We start from the raw sequence: 20,386 nt of genomic DNA, 5'->3' as shown, positions 1-20,386 counted from the left end.
ACTTGAAGAAACTTTCAAAGTTCTTGAAATATTCCGTATTGACTGACCTTCATGTCTTAAAGTAATGATGGACTGTCATTTCTTTTTGCTTATTTGAGCTGTTCTTGCCATAATATGGACTTGGTCTTTTACAAAATAGGGCTATCTTCTGTATACCACCACTACAGTCACACCCTGATCTGTTTCACCTTTCTTTGTGATTGTCTCCACCCCCCTCCAGGTGTCGCCTATGTTCCCCATTATCCCCAGTGTATTTATACCTGTGTTCTCTGTTTGTCTGTTGACAGTTCGTTTTGTTTCGTCAAGCCTACCAGCGTTTTCCCCCTTGCGCCTGTCTTTCTCAAGATCCTGTTTTCTAGTTTTCCCAGATTTGATCATTCTGCCTGCCCTGACCCTGAGCCTGCCTGCCATTCTGTACCTTGTCACACCACCCTGGATCATTGACCTCTGCCTGCCCTGAGACTGTTTGCCATTCTGTACCTTTTGGACTCTGATCTGGATTACTGACCTCTGCCTGCCCTTGACCTGTCATTTGCCTGCCCCCTGTTTTTGTAATAAACTTTTGTTACTTCGACACTGTCTGAATCTGGGTCTTCTCCTTAAACGTGATACCTACCTTGTCACAACACAACTGATTGTCTCAAATGCATTAAGAAGGAAAGAAATTTCACAAATTAACTTTTAACAAGGCACACCTGTTAATTGAAATGCATTCCAGGTGACTACCTCATGATGCTGGTTGAGAGAATGCCAAGAGTGTTCAAAGCTGTCATCAAGGCAAAAGGTGGCTACTTTGAAGAATCTCAAATATAACATATATTTTGATTTGTTTAACACTTTTTTGGTTACTACATGATTCCATATGTGTTACTTCATAGTTGTGATGACTTCACTATTATTCTACAATGTAGAAAATAGTAAAAATAAAGAAAAACCCTTGAATGAGTAGGTCTGTCCAAACTTTTGACTGGTACAGTGTCCAATGGCGGCGAGCTTTACAGCACTCCAGCCGACGCTTGGCATTGCGCATGGTGATCTTACACTTGTGTGCGGCTGCTCGGCCATGGAAATCCATTTCATGAAGCTCCCGACGAACAGTTCTTGTGCTGATTTTGCTTCCAGAGGCTGTCCTGTTATGTGAGCTTGTGTTGCCTACCACTTCGCAGCTGAGCCTTTGTTGCACCTAGACGTAAAAGCACTTAAAGTTGACCGGGGCAGCTTTAGCAGAGCAGAAATTTGAAGAACTGACTTGTTGGAAGGTAGCATCCTATGACAGTGCCACGTTGAAGTCATTGAGCTCTTCAGTAAGGCCATTCTAAACTCTAAAAATGTGAGGTTCAACTGGAGTTCTTCTAAGATCCTCAAAGATCCTCGAAGAACCTTAGGTTGATGTTTGGCTCTGAATATGTATTGAAATAATTTATACAATAATATAAAATACTAATGAATAACGAAGACAATTATGTTCTTCTGTGAATAGCTTCCATAATGTTAGCTGTCACGTTAACTAGCTACTTTAGTTCAGAATAATTAATGTAAATATTAGAAAGCCGAATTTGACCGTTGTATGAGCTACAGTAGCTAGCTACCTAACTTTAGCTAACGTTATGTCCTAACTAGGCAGAACTAGGATTGTATTATTTACTGAACTCATATTCTGTCCCATATGTTGTATATCATTCCATAAAGCCAACATGGCTTTACACTCATTAACGTAAGTTTCCAATCTAGAGCAGTTATCTCACTTTTGTAAGAATGAACTAGCTAGCTTCGTTGACATTAGCTAGCTAATTAACTAACTAACTAACTAACTAACTAACTAACTAACTAACTAACTAACTAATTAACTAAGGACGGTGACTTGTCCAGACGAGATGTCATAACGAACTGAATCTGTCAATGGAGAGCTTCCTCTTTATATAGCCTGCTACAGCATGCAATACTATTATGAACTCACAAGGGGGCATAACATTACATGTACAATACTAACCAATTTTGGAAACGTTACATGTATGCCCCCTTGTGGAGGGAAATGAATAGCTTAGATGGTAGCTATAGATGGGATTCAAATGCATAATGGTATTAATACAGTGACTAGACTACCTCTTTTGTATAAATGCATGCCCTTCAGAATCCAAACACAGGATTGCCACGCAGCAAAATGTGTAAAAGTGTATAATCTTTTAAGTCAGCCTGCTAAAATAGTGAACAATTTCTGTCAAAGATATCACATTTCAAGCTATTAGGCCTGTATGGCAGTACTTTTACTGTATGGCAGTACTGTATTGGCTATTGCTTTCTCCAATATGTTATTCTATTTTGCATTCAATTGGATGTCGATGCCATTTATCTTTCAATATTTTTTAAATATTTGTTTTCTTTAAATGGTTGTAAGACTATTATTTGACACATTTTCCCTTCCTTTGAAATTCTTATAGGACAGAACATGCACACAATGCAATTGGGATTAAGAAGAAGGTAAGGATATGTTGTAGGACAGCTGCATTTCCAGTGTACATTTAACCTACATAGCAGTCAATACAAACTGAAATCTATTAGCACACAAATGGCATTAAAATAAAACACCAAAGTATCTTTGGTAACTGGACTCCGGCATGAAACCTGATTCTGTTGTTTATTTTCATAAATTCTGAAGTATCTGGATGGTCAGTTGAGGACGTCTGCCAGTGGCTTCAGCAAAATCAGTTGGAGGACTACACCTCCTTTCCAAGGTTTTTAATTTATATACATTTTTATCATCAACTGCCTTCAAGGTCCAACCAAAACTTGACTTCTGCTTTAACCCAACTACCGGTTAGCTCTTGTTGTGGAGGTGTTATAACGGCCTTGCTCAAGGACAGAACAACAGATTTACTCACCGTGTCGGCTGGACGATTTAAATGCTTTAACTGCTAGGCTACCTGCCAGTCAACACCAGTCAAAATGCCTGCTTTGTATAACTGCCCAATATGCAACAAGCATTTTTTTCTCTCATAAAACAGATTTGCCACATTGGTCTGTATCACCAGAGTGAGCCAGGGTTCCTGTTAACATGTGTACTTGGAGGTTGCATGAAAACATGTAAATGCTTTGCATCATATAGGACACATTCATACAGAAAACACAAATATTTGCTGAGAGATAGGCCTAATGGTTCTGTAATTCCTGTGCCTGACTACATTGAGGAAAATGTGAACGACGATGACTCTGATCTCGCGTGGGCGCCTGCAACTAATGTTATTGAGTCTGTGGACTTCAAAACTGAAGACCTGGTTAGAAGCCTTAAGATCAAGCGTAAGATCACCATGCGCAATGCCAAGCGTCGGCTGGAGTGGTGTAAAGCTCGCCGCCATTGGACTCTGGAGCAGTGGAAAGCTGGAATGCAATTCAATTAACAGGTGTGCCTTCTTAAAAGTGAATTTGTGGAATTTCTATCCTTCTTAATGCCAATCAGTTGTGTTGTGACAAGGTAGGGGGAGTATACAGAAGATAGCCCTATTTGGTAAAAGACCAAGTCCATATTATGGGAAGAACAGCTCAAATTAGCAAAGAGAAATGACAGTCCATCATTACTTTAAGATATTAAGGTCAGTCAATACGGAACATTTCAAGAACTTTGAATGTTTCTTGATGTGCAGTTGGAACAACCATCAAGCGCTATGATGAAACTGGCTCTCATGAGGACCACCACAGGAATGGAAGACCCAGAGTTACCTCTGCTGCAGAGGATAAATTCATTAGAGTTACTAGCCTCAGAAATTGCAGCCCAAATAAATGCTTCACAGAGTTCAAGTATCAGACACATCACTCAACATCAACTGTTCAGAGGTGACTGTGTGAATCAGGCCTTCAAGGTCGAATTGCTGCAAAGAAACCACTACAAAAGGACACCAATAAGAAGAAGAGACCTGCTTGGGCCAAGAAACACGAGCAATGGACATTAGACCAGTGAAAATTTGGCCATTGTCTGGAGTCCAAATTGGAGATTTTTGGTTCCAACCACCGTGTCTTTGTGAGACGCGGTGTGGGTGAACGGATGATCTCCGCATGTGTAGTTCCCACCGTAAAGCATGGAGGAGGAGGTGTTATGGTGTGGTGCTGCTTTGCTGGTGAAACTGTCTGTGATTTATTTAGAATTCAAGGCACACTTAACCAGCATGGCTACCACAGCATTCTGCAGCGATACGCCATCCCATTTAGTTTGGGCTTAGTGGAACTATCATTTGTTTTTCAACAGGTCAATGACCAAACACACTTCTAGGATGTATAAGGGCTATTTTACCAAGAAGGAGAGTGATGGAGTGCTGCATCAGATGACCTGGCCTCCACAATCCCCCTACTTCAACCCAATTGAGATGGTTTGCGATGAGTCGGATGGCAGAGTGAAGGAAAAGCAGCCAACCAGTGCTAAGCATATGTGGGAACTCCTTCAAGACTGTTGGAAAAGCGTTCCAGGTGAAGCTGGTTGAGAGAATGCCAAGCTGTCATCAAGGCAAAGGGTGGCTATTTGAAGAATCTCACATTTGTTTAACACTTTTTTTGGTTACTACATGATTCCATATGTGTTATTTCATAGTTTTGATGTCTTCACTATTATTCTACAGTGTAGAAAATAGCTAAAATAAAGAAAATCCCTTGAATGAGTAGGTGTGTCCAAACTTTTGAATGGTACTGTATATAAACAAAAAATATATATGGGGGATTGGAAATGATGCAGACAATTACATTGATGGAATCTACAATCTATCTGCAATATTAAAGCTGATCTACCCCCTTTAAAAAATATATTAAATATAATAAAAAGACCAGGGTGGTTTTCCAATGCCTCGCAAAGAAGGGCACCTATTGGTGGATGGTTAAACATTTAAAAAAAGCAGACATTGAATATCCCTTTGACCATTTTGAAGTGTGTGTATCAATACACCCAGTCACTACAAAGATTCAGGCATCCTTCTTAACTCAGTTGCCTGAATACAACGCGTTATGTTTGGTACAAATCCAACACAACACATCACTGAGTACCACTCTTCATATTTTCAAGCATGGTGGTGTTATGAGTCATGTTATGGCTATGCTTGTCATCGGCAAGGACTAGGGAGTTTTTTGGATAAAAGGAAATGGAATAGAGCTAAGCACAGGCAACATCCTAGAGGAAAACCTGGTTCAGCCTGCTTTCCAACCGACACTGGGTGACAAATTCACCTTTTAGCAGGACAATCAAATAAAACACAAGGCCATACACTGGAGATGCTTACCAAGACGACATTGAATGTACCTGAGTTATAAGACTGTTACTGATCAGGATAGGATAGCTAAAACTCGAGTTTCAGACTCCCAATAGCTGAGAGAACACACACACACACTTTCCCTGATACAGACCAGCTTTAATCCTAGTCTAATCCCAGTCCTGACACTAGCTGCAATCTGACTCCATTCCTAATCCAAACATTCCAGCTCCATTCACAGTGTACAGGTGTCATACCTTACTCTACCATGCAAACATTGGACAGACCCAGATCTTATTATGATAATTATCTCTCTGCTGCTCATTAAAAGAGGTGGGGGAGGAGGGATGGGGGTAGAGACTCGGCCAAAGTCACTTTCATCTTTAATACCGACTATGGTCACAGAGACACAAAGAACATGCTCTGACCAGTTGGCAAGTGCCTTCTCTGATATTATCAATCTCTCCCTGACCCGGTCTGTAATACCGACATGTTTCAAGCAGACCACCACTGTCCCTGTGCCCAAGAACGGCAAGGCAACCTGTCTGAATGGCTATTGCCCCATAGCACTCACATCTGTAGCCATGAAATATTTTGAAAGGCTTATCATGGCTCACATCACATAACTAAGGATCTATTTTGGTCCGCACACATCAACACAGTTGTGAAGAGGGCACGACAACGCTTTTTCCCCCTCAGGATGCTGAAAAGATTTGGCATGGGCCCTCAGATCCTCAAAAAGCTGCACCATTGAGAGCATCTTGACTGGCTGCATCACCGCTTTGTACGGTAACTGCTTGGCATCCGACCACAAGGCGGTACAGAGGGTAGTGCATATGGCCCAGTACTTCACTGGGGCCGAGCTCCTTGCCATCCATTACATTACATTTACGTCATTTAGCAGACGCTCTTATCCAGAGCGACATACAATTTAGTGAGTGGATACATTATTTTTATTTTTTATTTTTTCATACTGGCCCCCCGTGGGAAACGAACCCACAACTCTGGCATTGCAAACGCCATGCTCTACCAACTGAGCTACATCCCTGCCGGCCATTCCCTCCCCTACCCTGGACGACGCTGGGCCAATTGTGCGCCGCCCCATGGGTCTTTATACCAGGCGGTGTAAAACAAAAGACCCTAAAAGTTGTCAAAGACTCCAGCCATCCAAGTCATAGACTGTTCTCTCTGCTACCGAGTGGCAAGCAGTACCGATGCACCAAGTCTGGAACCAACAGGACCCTGAACAGCTTCTACCCCCAAACAATAAGACTGCAAAAAAACGTACTTAAATAGTTAACCAAATAGCTACCCGGACTATCTGCATTGACCCATTTTTGCACTAACTTTTTTGGCTCATCACATACGCTGCTGCTACTGTTTATTATCTGTCCTGTTGACTAGTCACTTTATTCCTAGTTATATGTCAATTACCTCATAACCCTGCAAATCGACTCAGTACTGGTACCCCGTGTACAGTGGGGAAAAAAAGTATTTAGTCAGCCACCAATTGTGCAAGTTCTCCCACTTAAAAAGATGAGAGAGGCCTGTAATTTTCATCATAGGTACACGTCAACTATGACAGACAAATTGAGAAAAAAATCCAGGAAATCACATTGTTGGATTTTTTATGAATTTATTTGCAAATTATGGTGGAAAATAAGTATTTGGTCACCTACAAACAAGCAAGATTTCTGGCTCTCACAGACCTGTAACTTCTTCTTTAAGAGAATCTTCTGTCCACCACTCGTTACCTGTATTAATGGCACCTGTTTGAACTTGTTATCAGTATAAAAGACACCTGTCCACAACCTCAAACAGTCACACTCCAAACTCCACTATGGCCAAGACCAAAGAGCTGTCAAAGGACACCAGAAACAAAATTGTAGACCTGCACCAGGCTGGGAAGACTGAATCTGCAATAGGTAAGCAGCTTGGATTGAAGAAATCAACTGTGGGAGTAATTATTAGGAAATGGAAGACATACAAGACCACTGATAATTTCCCTCGATCTGGGGCTCCACGCAAGATCTCACCCTGTGGGGTCAAAATGATCACAAGACCTAGTGAATGACCTGCAGAGAGCTGGGACCAAAGTAACAAAGCCTACCATCAGTAACACACTACGCCGCCAGGGACTCAAATCCTGCAGTGCCAGACGTGTCCCCCTGCTTAAGCCAGTACATGTCCAGTCCCGTCTGAAGTTTGCTAGAGTGTATTTGGATGATCCAGAAGAGGATTGGGAGAATGTCATATGGTCAGATGAAACCAAAATATAACTTTTTGGTAAAAACTCAACTCGTCGTGTTTGGAGGACAAAGAATGCTGAGTTGCATCCAAAGAACACCATACCTACTGTGAAGCATGGGTGTGGAAACATCATGCTTTGGGGCTGTTTTTCTGCAAAGGGACCAGGACGACTGATCCGTGTAAAGGAAAGAATGAATGGGGCCATGTATCGTGAGATTTTGAGTGAAAACCTCCTTCCATCAGCAAGGGCATTGAAGATGAAACGTGGCTGGGTCTTTCAGCATGACAATGATCCCAAACACACCGCCCGGGCAACGAAGGAGTGGCTTCGTAAGAAGCATTTCAAGGTCCTGGAGTGGCCTAGCCAGTCTCCAGATCTCAACCCCATAGAAAATCTTTGGAGGGAGTTGAAAGTCCGTGTTGCCCAGCGACAGCCCCAAAACATCACTGCTCTAGAGGAGATCTGCATGGAGGAATGGGCCAAAATACCAGCAACAGTGTGTGAAAACCTTGTGAAGACTTACAGAAAACGTTTGACCTGTGTCATTGCCAACAAAGGGTATATAACAAAGTATTGAGAAACTTTTGTTATTGACCAAATACTTATTTTCCACCATAATTTGCAAATAAATTCATTAAAAATCCTACAATGTGATTTTCAGGAAAAAAAATTCTCATTTTGTCTGTCATAGTTGACGTGTACCTATGATGAAAATTACAGGCCTCTCTCATCTTTTTAAGTGGGAGAACTTGCACAATTGGTGGCTGACTAAATACTTTTTCCCCCCACTGTATATAGCCAAGTTGTCGTTACTCATTGTGTATTTATTATTACATTTATTATTACGTGTTATTATTTTTCTATTATTTCTCTATTTTCTGTCTCTCTGCATTGTTGGGAAGGGCCCGTAGGTAAGCATTTCACTGTTACTCTACACCTGTTGTTTACGAAGCATGTGACAAATAACATTTTCTTTTATTTTATTTGAGAGAGAGATGGTACAAGCAAAAGCAGGGATTTCATTCTGTACAACTTTGCTGCCTCAGTCTGTAGTTGTGTGTGCGTGTACTAGGGGAGAGCCGGGACGAAGGTAACATGGGGCGATAGTAACACGCCCAATTTCTCAGATAACACAGAAGCTAGAATGATGCAGTGAAGTCAGCACGTTCCTAATGTGCAGGATAAAAAAACAGCCCAGCCCCGACCACGTTTCGCAGAGTTATCAACAAAAAGTGCTTTTGAGCGATGTAAGTAAAAAAGAAAAAGGACCCGGAAGTGTTTTTCGGTTGTAGAGTTGTGTTTAGTTGTTTAAGATTCCAAACATATGTCCTTTTCTTAACCCATCTAGTGACTAAACTACAGCATAGGTGTTACCACTACTCCCGCTCTCCCTCTCCGGCGCTTGACGTCACCAGTCTACTAACCACCGGTTCTGGCAACCGATCTTTATCCACACCTGGCAACCATCAATACGCACACCTGCGCCCTATCATCAGTCACACCTGGACTTCATTGCTAACCATTTATCTAGCACTCTGTTTTGTCAGTCATCAGGTAGTATTGTTTGTGTTTCCATGTCAGAAGCTTCCCATGTTTATCATTAAACTCACTAACTGCACCTGCGTCCTGACTCCCTGTGTCTACGTTACAATAGGTTTCAAGTATCATGCTAGCTAGTCTGTGTTAGCCTGGGAGAAGTTACAGGAGAGACGGGTGGGCGAAAGTAACACAATGTAAACTGATGACTTGTATATCTTTATGATTCTGGGGGTCAATTACCTAATGTCAAGCCATGGAAATGTGATAAGCATGATGAGTTTGCTGTTTGTGAAGAGAATCAAGACGTTTATGCTATCAAGACAAATGGAGCGCACATGATTGGTAGGGCTAAGCATGAATAGCCATTGAAAATGGTTAGAAAGATATCCTACTACATTCCCATTAAAGTGAGATGAGAAAATTATGGTTAAAATAGCTATTATGTGATACATTTTATTCCGATTAATATTGTAAGGCAAAATATTGTGGATGCGCAACCTTGCGATGTTGACACATGGTTCATTTTCATAAACGTCAAACCTATAGCATTAATTATTCAAATCGACACAAACATGGCTGATAGTACATTTGTGACCCGTTTCAAGAAATATTCACAGTAGCTAGGCGTAAATCACTACTTCACAGGAGAGGCATTTGAACATGATTTATTTTTCAACGTGCCTTTTTTGGTAGAAATGCCTTCTGGAACATGTGAATTTTCATCTGCATTAATAGCAAATTGGTATGCCATCTGTAAATACGAATACAATTGTTAAATTACGAGCCTAGTTGGTTTAGCCACGGAAAAAGTCAGGAACCTTCCCGCTAGCCATGATTGGCTGAGATAATGGATGGGCTGGACATGCCGAGAGATGAGTTAGGACTGGTCTGCCATGTAGCATACTTCTGTCTATAACATGAGCTGCTCAGTACGTGTAGATAAACCTTGCTACCACAGCTTTTTTGAAAGATATGACGTCAGCCAAGGAGAACTGTAAAAGTGTTGCTACTGCTCTCAACAACATTGCTGCCCAGAATTTAGCAGGCACTATCGACAAATGTCAGTGGGAAGAAGTTGTGATGGACTACTTTCTGCACACGGTCAGTGTGAACCGGAGTGACTTGACACAACAACGGCCCAAACAAGCTGTAGCTAGTTACAAACCAAATGGAGAAGACATACTGCCATGAAGCGTTCATCCATGTATATGGGTAAGAGTCTAACTATCTACATTATTAGATATTATAAGTTTATACTTTTTTCAGGAAGTTGTTTTCTATGCAAGTTAAAGCGTGCTGTTAGCTAGCAAGCGAACGTTAGCTTGGTGGCTTATAATATAATATAATATGCCATTTAGCAGACGCTTTTATCCAAAGCGACTTACAGTCATGCGTGCATACATTATTTATTTTTTGTGTATGGGTGGTCCCGGGGATCGAACCCACTACCTTGGCGTTACAAGCGCCGTGCTCTACCAGCTGAGCTACAGAGGACCACAGGGCTTGCTAGCTAACATAACATAACCAGAGGGCTTGCTAGCTAACATTACGTGTATGATCTATGTAGTAATATTATTTGTATCTCAGAAAGTCATTGGCATTGCTAGTTATAGCCTGTTAGCTAGCTAGCTAACATTGAACCTAGATGGTTAGCTTTAGTTACCTTGTGATGAGGTGTGAATGACGGAGTCAGGCGCAGGAGGTAAAACACAAAAATCAAGAGTTTATTCAGTGTACAATAATGTAGCGCATATAGCGACAGAACTAAACTAGCACAAGGGAAAATCAACAAGTAAAGAGTAGCACAACGAACAATCACTCACAAAGGACAAGGGGGCAGAGGGAACACTTATACACAGACTAATGAGGGAAGGAGTACCAGGTGTGTGTGATTGACAAGACAAGACAAGACAAATGGAGTGATGATAAATGGAGCGGTAGTGGCTAGTAAGGCGGTGACGACGAACGCCAAAACGTGCCCGAGCAAGGAGGAGGGGCAGCCTTGGCTTACACAGCTCCAGCAGCGCGCCGACACCAGCCTCGGGGACGGCCAGGAGGATGCGGAGCAGGGCGAGTCGGATGGCGACGATGGAAGTCCCTCAGCAGAGAGGGATCGAGGATGTCCCTCACCTGGACCCAGCACCGTTCCTCCGGACCGGACCGTACCCTTCCCACTCCACGAGGTACTGAAGGCCCCCCACCCGGCACCTCGAATCCAGGATGGACCGGACAGAGTAATCCGGCGCCCCCTCAATGTCCAAAAGAGGTGGAGGGACCTCCTGCACCTCAGACTCCTGGAGCGGACCAGCCACCACCAGCCTGAGGAGCGACACATGAAACGAGGGGTTAATCCGGTAATCAGGGGGGAGTAATAACCTATATGTGACCTTGTTGATTCTCCTCAGGACTTTGAACGGCCCTACAAACCGCAGGCTCAGCTTCCGGCAGGTCAGGCGGAGGGGCAGATTCCGGATCGAGAGCCAGACCCGATCCCCCGGTACAAAGACGGGGGCCTCACTGCGGTGACGGTCAGCGTTGGCCTTCTGACGATGCACGGCGCGTTGGAGGTGAACATGGGCAGCATTCCACGTCCCCTCCACACACCGAAACCAGTCATCCACCGCAGGAGCTTTGGTCTGGCTCTGGTGCCACGGTGCCAGAACCGGTTGATAACCTAAAACACGTTGGCGTTAGGTTCGTAGAGGAATGGCAGAGAGAGTTCTGGGCATATTCCACTCCCCCGTCCGGTCCTGGTAATAGGACCTCAGGAACCTACCCACATCCTGATTAACCCATTCCACCTGCCCATTACTCTCAGGGTGGAACCCAGAGGTCAGGCTGACCGAGACTCCCAGACGTTCCATGAACGCCTTCCAGACTTTAGACGTGAACTGGGGACCTCGGTCAGACACTATATCCTCTGGTACCCCATAGTGCCAGAAGACGTGTGTAAACAGGGCCTCCGCTGTTTGCAGAGCCGTGGGGAGACCGGGCAGAGGAAGGAGGCGGCAGGCCTTCAAAAAGCGGTCCACAACGGCCAGGATGGTGGTGTTCCCTTGAGAGAGAGGCAGATCAATTTAAAAATCAACACTCAAAAGAGACCATGGTCGTTGTGGAACTGGTAAAGGTTTTAACTTACCCGCTGGGAGGTGCCTACAGTGAGGGAAAAAAGTATTTGTTCCCCTGCTGATTTTTTACGTTTTCCCACTGACAAAGAAATGATCAGTCTATAATTTTAATGGTAGGTGTATTTGAACAGTGAGAGACAGAATAACAACAACAAAAATCCAGAGAAACGCATGTCAAAAATGTTATAAATTGATTTGCATTTTAATGAGGGAAATAAGTATTTGACCCCTCTGCAAAACATGACTTAGGACTTGGTGGCAAAACCCTTGTTGGCAATCACAGAGGTCAGACGTTTCTTATAGTTGGTCACCAGGTTTGCACACATCTCAGGAGGGATTTTTGTCCCACTCCTCTTTGCAGCTCTTCTCCAAGTCATTAAGGTTTTGAGGCTGACGTTTGGCAACTCGAACCTTCAGCTCCCTCCACAGATTGTCTATGGGATTAAGCTCTGGAGACTGGCTAGGCCATTCCAGGACCTTTATGTGCTTCTTCTTGAGCCACTCCTTTGTTGCCTTGGCCGTGTTTTGGGTCATTGTCATGCTGGAATATCCATCCACGAATCATTTTCTATGCCCTGGCTGAGGGAAGGAGATTCTCACCCAAGATTTGACGGTACATGGCCCCATCCATCGTACCTTTGATGCGGTGAAGTTGTCCTGTCCCCTTAGCAGAAAAACACCCCCAAAGCATAATTTTCCACCTCCATGTTTGACGGTGGAGATGGTGTTCTTGAGGTCAATCAATCAATCAATTTTATTTTATATAGCCCTTCTTACATCAGCTAATATCTCGAAGTGCTGTACAGAAACCCAGCCTAAAACCCCAAACAGCTAGTAATGCAGGTGTAGAAGCACGGTGGCTAGGAAAAACTCCCTAGAAAGGCCAAAACCTAGGAAGAAACCTAGAGAGGAACCAGGCTATGAGGGGTGGCCAGTCCTCTTCTGGCTGTGCCGGGTGGAGATTATAACAGAACCATGCCAAGATGTTCAAAAATGTTCATAAGTGACAAGCATGGTCAAATAATAATCAGGAATAAATCTCAGTTGGCTTTTCATAGCCGATCATTAAGAGTTGAAAACAGCAGGTCTGGGACAGGTAGGGGTTCCATAACCGCAGGCAGAACAGTTGAAACTGGAATAGCAGCAAGGCCAGGCGGACTGGGGACAGCAAGGAGTCACCACGGCCGGTAGTCCCGACGTATGGTCCTAGGGCTCAGGTCTCTCAGTTGGCTTTTCATAGCCGATCATTAAGAGTTGAAAACAGCAGGTCTGGGACAGGTAGGGGTTTCGTAACCGCAGGCAGAACAGTTGAAACTGGAATAGCAGCAAGGCCAGGCGGACTGGGGACAGCAAGGTGTCATCATGCCCGGTAGTCCTGACGTATGGTCCTAGGGCTCAGGTTCTCAGAGAGAAAGAGAAAACGAGAGAATTAGAGAGAGCATACTTAAATTCACACAGGACACTGGATAAGACAGGAGAAGTACTCCAGGTATAACCAACTAACCCCAGCCCCCCGACACATAAACTACTGCAGCATAAATACTGGAGGCTGAGACAGGAGCGGTCCGGAGACACTGTGGCCCCATCCGAAGAACAATTGATAGGTCATAGGCAGCATTCCTCCTCCTCCAAACACGGCGAGTTGAGAGCTCCAATTTGGTCTCATCTGACCACAACACTTTCACCCAGTTCTCCTCTGAATCATTCAGATGTTCATTGGCAAACTTCAGACGGGCATGTATATGTGCTTTCTTGAGCAGGGGGACCTTGCGGGCGCTGCATGATTTCAGTCCTTCACGGCATAGTGTGTTATCAATTGTTTTCTTGATGACTATGGTCCCAGCTGCCTTGAGATCATTGACAAGATCCTCCCGTGTAGTTCTGGGCTGATTCCTCACCGTTCTCATGATCATTGCAACTCCACGAGGTGAGAACTTGCATGGAGCCCCAGGCCAAGGGAGATTGACAGATCTTTTGTGTTTCTTCCATTGGCGAATAATCGCACAAACTGTTGTCACCTTCTCACCAAGCTGCTTGGCGATGGTCTTGTAGCCCATTCCAGCCTTGTGTAGGTCTATAATCTTGTCCCTGAAATCCTTGGAGAGCTCTTTGTTCTTGGCCATGGTGGAGAGTTTGGAATCTGATTGATTGATCGCTTCTGTGGACAGGTGTCTTTTATACAGGTAACAAGCTGAGATTAGGAGCACTCCCTTTAAGAGTGTGCTCCTAATCTCAGCTCGTTACCTGTATAAAAGACACCTGGGAGCCAGAAATCTTTCTGATTGAGAGGGTGTCAAATACTTATTTCCCTCATTAAAATGCAAATCAATTTATAACATTTTTGACATGCGTTTTTCTGGATTTCTTTGTTGTTATTCTGTCTCTCACTGTTCAAATAAACCTTCCATTAAAATTATAGACTGATCATTTCTTTGTCAGTGGGCAAACGTACAAAATCAGCAGGGGATCAAATACTTTTTTCCCTCACTGTACACATGGCGTGGTGTGGGCGAGCGGTTTTGCTGATGTCAACATTGTGAACAGAGTGCCCCATGGTGGCAGTGGGTTAATGGTACGGGCAGGAATAAGCTACGGACAATGAACATAATGGCATTTTGTCAATGGCAATATGAATGCACAGAGATAATGTGATGAGATCCTGAGGCCCATTGTCGTAACATTCATCCACCGCCATCACCTCATATTTCAGCATGAGAATGCACAGCCCCATGTTGCAAGGATCTGTACACAATTCCTGGAAGCTGAAAATGTCCTAGTTCTTCCATGGCCTGCATACTCACCAGACATGTCACTCATTGAGCAGGTTTGGGATGCTCTCGATCGACGTGTACGACAGCGTGTTCCAGTTTCCACTGATATCCAGCAACTTCGCACAGCCATTGAAGAGGAGTGGGACAACATTCCACAGGCCACAATCAACAGCCTAATCAACTTTATGCAAAGGAGATGTGTTGTGCTGCATGAGGCAAATGGTGGTCACACCAGATACTGACTGGTTTTCTGATCTACACCCCTACTTTTTTTAAAAGGTATCTGTGACCAACAGATACATATCTGTATTCACAGTTATGTGAAATCCATATATTAGGGCCTAATTTATTTATTTCAATTGACTGATTTCCTTATATGAACTGTAACACAGTAAAATATTTGAAATTGTTGCATGTTAAGGTTTATATTTTTGTTCAGTGTATAAAATATTTATAAAATATTTTTATCTGGACACTTTCCAATTTTGATATTGCTACTATGCAAATATGCAAGTAACCATTTCACTCTACTGTTTACACCTTCTGTATCCTGGGCATGTGACAAAAAAATGTAGATTGTATTTGACATAATGTGTGTTTACAATGGTAATGTGAAGAACGAAATCAGATTAGGATATAGGCCAAGGAGTAGATCAAATGTATTTTTACATATATTTTCTCTACTTTCACTTCTTTTCTTAGTCTTGAAATCTTTGGTTGTTTACTAAACTACCTTAATTACTCTGTTTAGCACATGGCCTCACATGTGAATTCTAAAAGAGAGGGTGGGGCTAAGACTTAAGAGGGTGTGAACGATGCTGAATAGATGTAGACAAAGAAGAGCTCTACAGTAGTTGTACCAAAACATTCAAGGGCCATTTTCTCAAAAGTGGGGTTACAAGTTTATCAACTTCCAAAGCAGAATCACTTTCCCATTGTTCCTCAACTGCAGTGTATGAAATACCATTTTGTAGCTCTGAGTCTCTACTTTTATCCAACGTAAAAAACACAATTTCAAATTTTGCTACATAAGACTGAATTGAGCCAGTCGGTCACATTTTGTTTAAAATAACTTATTACAAAACAGAAACATGGAGATAAGACAGATATTGTGCACTTCTCGCCAGCTGTTACTTCCGTCCAAAGACTGTGTTACTTCCGCCCCACCGGCAGGTACAAAAGTAACGTTATGCTAGTTCTGTTCTCGGTCTATTTAATTTCAACTCATTTACCCTAGAAATGACATCTCAGTTGCTAATGGTGGAGGACATACAGTGGGGGAAAAAAGTATTTAGTCTGCCACCAATTGTGCAAGTTCTCCCACTTAAAAAGATGAGAGAGGCCTGTAATTTTCATCATAGGTACACGTCAACTATGACAAACAAAATTACATTTTCCCCCCAGAAAATCACATTGTAGGATTTTTTATGAATTTATTTGCAAATGATGGTGGAAAATAAGTATTTGGTCAATAACAAAAGTTTCTCAATACTTTGTTATATACCCTTTGTTGGCAATGACACAGGTCAAACGTTTTCTGTAAGTCTTCACAAGGTTTTCACACACTGTTGCTGGTATTTTGGCCCATTCCTCCATGCAGATCTATTCTAGAGCAGTGATGTTTTGGGGCTGTCGCTGGGCAACACAGACTTTCAACTCCCTCCAAAGATTTTCTATGGGGTTGAGATCTGGAGACTGGCTAGGCCACTCCAGGACCTTGAAATGCTTCTTACGAAGCCACTCCTTCGTTGCCCGGGCGGTGTGTTTGGGATCATTGTCATGCTGAAAGACCCAGCCACGTTTCATCTTCAATGCCCTTGCTGATGGAAGGAGGTTTTCACTCAAAATCTCACGATACATGGCCCCATTCATTCTTTCCTTTACACGGATCAGTCGTCCTGGTCCCTTTGCAGAAAAACAGCCCCAAAGCATGATGTTTCCACCCCCATGCTTCACAGTAGGTATGGTGTTCTTTGGATGCAACTCAGCATTCTTTGTCCTCCAAACACGACGAGTTGAGTTTTTACCAAAAAGTTATATTTTGGTTTCATCTGACCATATGACATTCTCCCAATTCTCTTCTGGATCATCCAAATGCACTCTAGCAAACTTCAGACGGGCCTGGACATGTACTGGCTTAAGCAGGGGGACACGTCTGACACTGCAGGATTTGAGTCCCTGTCGGCGTAGTGTGTTACTGATGGTAGGCTTTGTCACTTTGGTCCCAGCTCTCTGCAGGTCATTCACTAGGTCCCCCCGTGTGGTTCTGGGATTTTTGCTCACCGTTCTTGTGATCATTTTGACCCCACGGGGTGAGATCTTGCATGGAGCCCCAGATCGAGGGAGATTATCAGTGGTCTTGTATGTCTTCCATAATTGCTCTCACAGTTGATTTCTTCAAACCAAGCTGCTTACCTATTGCAGATTCAGTCTTCCCAGCCTGGTGCAGGTCTACAATTTTGTTTCTGGTGTCCTTTGACAGCTCTTTGGTCTTGGCCATAGTGGAGTTTGGAGTGTGACTGTTTGAGGTTGTGGACAGGTGTCTTTTATACTGATAACAAGTTCAAACAGGTGCCATTAATACAGGTAACGAGTGGAGGACAGAGGAGCCTCTTAAAGAAGAAGTTAAAGGTCTGTGAGAGCCAGAAATCTTGCTTGTTTGTAGGTGACCAAATACTTATTTTCCACCATAATTTGCAAATAAATTCATAAAAAATCCTACAATGTGATTTTCTGGAGAAAAAAATTCTCAATTTGTCTGTCATAGTTGACGTGTACCTATGATGAAAATTACAGGCCTCTCTCATCTTTTTAAGTGGGAGAACTTGCGCAATTGGTGGCTGACTAAATACTTTTTCCCCCCACTGTATATAAGTTGTTTGTCATAAAAGATGGTGTCTCTAGTTCTATCGATCTCTGAGTATTTACGAAGAAAATAAAAAAGTGTGACTTTCGTCCCGGTTCTCCTCTGCATGGGTGTTGGTACGTATTTCAAATCCAAATCAAATCAAATCAATTTCTCTGTATATGTGTGTGTGAAGTTACTGTCCTGTGAAGTGAAAATGAACACATTCCCACAGTCTGTCATTGTGGTGCTGGAAATAGAACCCCCATCACTTCACACAGGTTTTTATGCATATGACGTGTCTTAGTTCGTATTCGTGTGCATGCGCATGAGCTCTTTGTCTTACCTCTTCATGGCTTCTTCCTGTCTTCTCTTCTTATCATGTTTCTCCTGAAGGTAGGCCCAGTTGGTCTCTTTCCGAATGCGGTCGCTCTCACGGGCGATGTCAGAGGCATTCTGGATGACCAGTCCGTCATAGGCCCTGAGTCCACTGTCCTCCACATACTGGAAGAACCTGCTGAACGATGCTTCCTCTTCTTGAGAAGTCATTGTTCTTCTCTGGCAGTGGAGCAGAAAGCACTGCAAGCAGAGGGATAGGGTAGAGACACAGACAGGGCTGAGTTACATGATAAGGAGGTCAAGTCAATAGTAATGACGTCTGGTGTATAACGACGTTGAGCAGACAAATGAGGGGTGTTCGATATGCAAAGTCCCACTGGGCACACACTGGTTGAATCAACGTTGTTTCAACATAATTTGTCAACGTAGTGTGACGTGGAATCTATGTGGAAAATACATTGTACCATAGGGCGGCAGGTAGCTTAGTGGGTAAGAGCGTTGTGCCAGTAACCGAAAGGTCGCTGGTTCTAATCCCCGAGCCGACTAGGTGAAAAATCTGTCGATGTGCCCTTGAGCAAGGCACTTAACCCTAATTGCTCCTGTAAGTCGCTCTGGATAAGAGCGTCTGCTAAATGAAAAAAATAAATAAATAAAATAAAAATAAACATTGGATTTGAAAAAAGTCATCAAAACTATTGTTTTGAGGGTGACATTTCAACCACAGGATTATGTCATCATTGTAACCAATTTTCAACATAGTCAAATCTTGTATAATATATGTTGAATTTGTACCATTAAAAACAACATCAGATCGTCAACAACATATAGACTATCAGGGGCAGCACCTCCTGCTGGAGAGCTAATCTACAGCTATTAATATGGTCTCCCATCCAGGATTTGAACCAAGCCCAGCCCTTTTGCAAAGTCATCAACAGCAATTGTTTTAATTCAACCGAGGGTTCAACTACAAATAGAAAATACATACATGAATAGGCACAGGGGTTTCAAGCTTTTGTTGATTTGAAATGTAATCTTCAAGTTAATCATTAGAATGTTGGATTCACGTCTACATTATAACCAAAACTCTGAGTTAAAGAATAGGACTAAATCAAATCAAACATTAGTTAAAGTGTATTTAGATTTAGATTAATCAGATTAGATTTAGTCATATTCTTTAACTTAGATTTTTGGTTGAGATGGAGACTAGAATCCAACATTTTAATGACTAACTTGAAGATTAAATTTGTGTCTATTACGTTTTGTTACGGGACAAACAGGATTATAGCCTTGAGGTGGCTATAATATGCCTGCAGGTTCCTCTGCCTCACCTAAAGCCCATTCTGGTGGGAAGCTGCTATAGACCACCAAGTGCTAACAGTCGGTATCTGAATAACGTGTGAAATGCTTGATAATGTATGTGATGTCAATAGAGAGGTATACTTTCTGGGTAATTTAAATATTGATTGGCTTTCATCAGGCTGCCCACTCAAGAAAAAGCTTCAAACTGTAACTAGTGCCTGCACCTTGTTCAGGTTATCAATCAACCTACCAGGGTAGTTACAAACAGTACAGGAATGAAATCATCAACATATATTGATCATATCTTTACTAATGCTGCAGAGATTTGTTTGAAAGCAGTATCCAAATCCATCGGATGTAGTGATCACAATATAGTAGCCATATCTAGGAAGACCAAAGTTCCAAAGGCTGGGCCTAATATTGTGTGTAAGAGGTCATAAAATACGTTTTGTAGTGATTCCTATATTGTTGATGTAAAGCATATTTGTTGGTCCGTGGTTTGTAATGAGGAGCAAACAGACGTTGCACTTGTGATAGAATAATTATTAATGACTAATTATTACACCCTGAAACTGTGTAAAATGTGTTAGAATGTGTGAGTGTAGGACCAGTAAAGATTATGACATTGTGTTACTATTTAGCAATGTGAGTAAGAGTTAGGCCAGACAACAAAGGACAAGGAGAACTGTCTACAGACAACTGAGAAACCAAGATAAAGAGGCCTCCCAATTTAGGGAGGAGAGAAACTGTTAGGCTTGTTAAAGAGTATGAAATATGGTGCAGGATATTGTGAGGACGGCGATAACTAAGGAATGCAGCCTATGATAAGAACATGTTTGTGTGACATGATGGTTAGGAGAGCAGAGGAAAACATGAGCTAAACCCATGTATAGTGGAAATATACAGCCCGCCTACAGCGGGGTGGGATTTTTGTATGACATGTGTGTATAAAAGATGGACTCTGAAATTGTGATAACAGAATTCTCTGA

General features: G+C 42.7%; 1 protein-coding gene across 1 annotated transcript in view; it reads right to left on the bottom strand.

Moving 5' to 3' along the window:
* LOC311105359 (neuronal tyrosine-phosphorylated phosphoinositide-3-kinase adapter 2-like) overlaps window positions 1–18,308 on the bottom strand; it is a gene marked incomplete at both ends in the record, with an annotated part of 136,883 nt that extends 118,575 nt beyond the window's left edge. The window contains one exon of the mRNA XM_084147487.1: window positions 18,106–18,308. Coding sequence (XP_084003613.1) covers window positions 18,106–18,308 — 203 coding nt within the window. The remainder of the gene's footprint in view (window positions 1–18,105) is intronic.
* Window positions 18,309–20,386: the final 2,078 nt, after the last annotated feature.

Source organism: Coregonus lavaretus, assembly GCF_964263955.1.
Source record: "Coregonus lavaretus genome assembly, chromosome: 30".
In the NCBI taxonomy this organism is placed as follows: Eukaryota; Metazoa; Chordata; class Actinopteri; order Salmoniformes; family Salmonidae; genus Coregonus; species Coregonus lavaretus.
The sequence above is the reverse complement of the archived record's forward strand: the minus strand, read 5'-3'. Positions and strand labels throughout refer to the sequence as shown.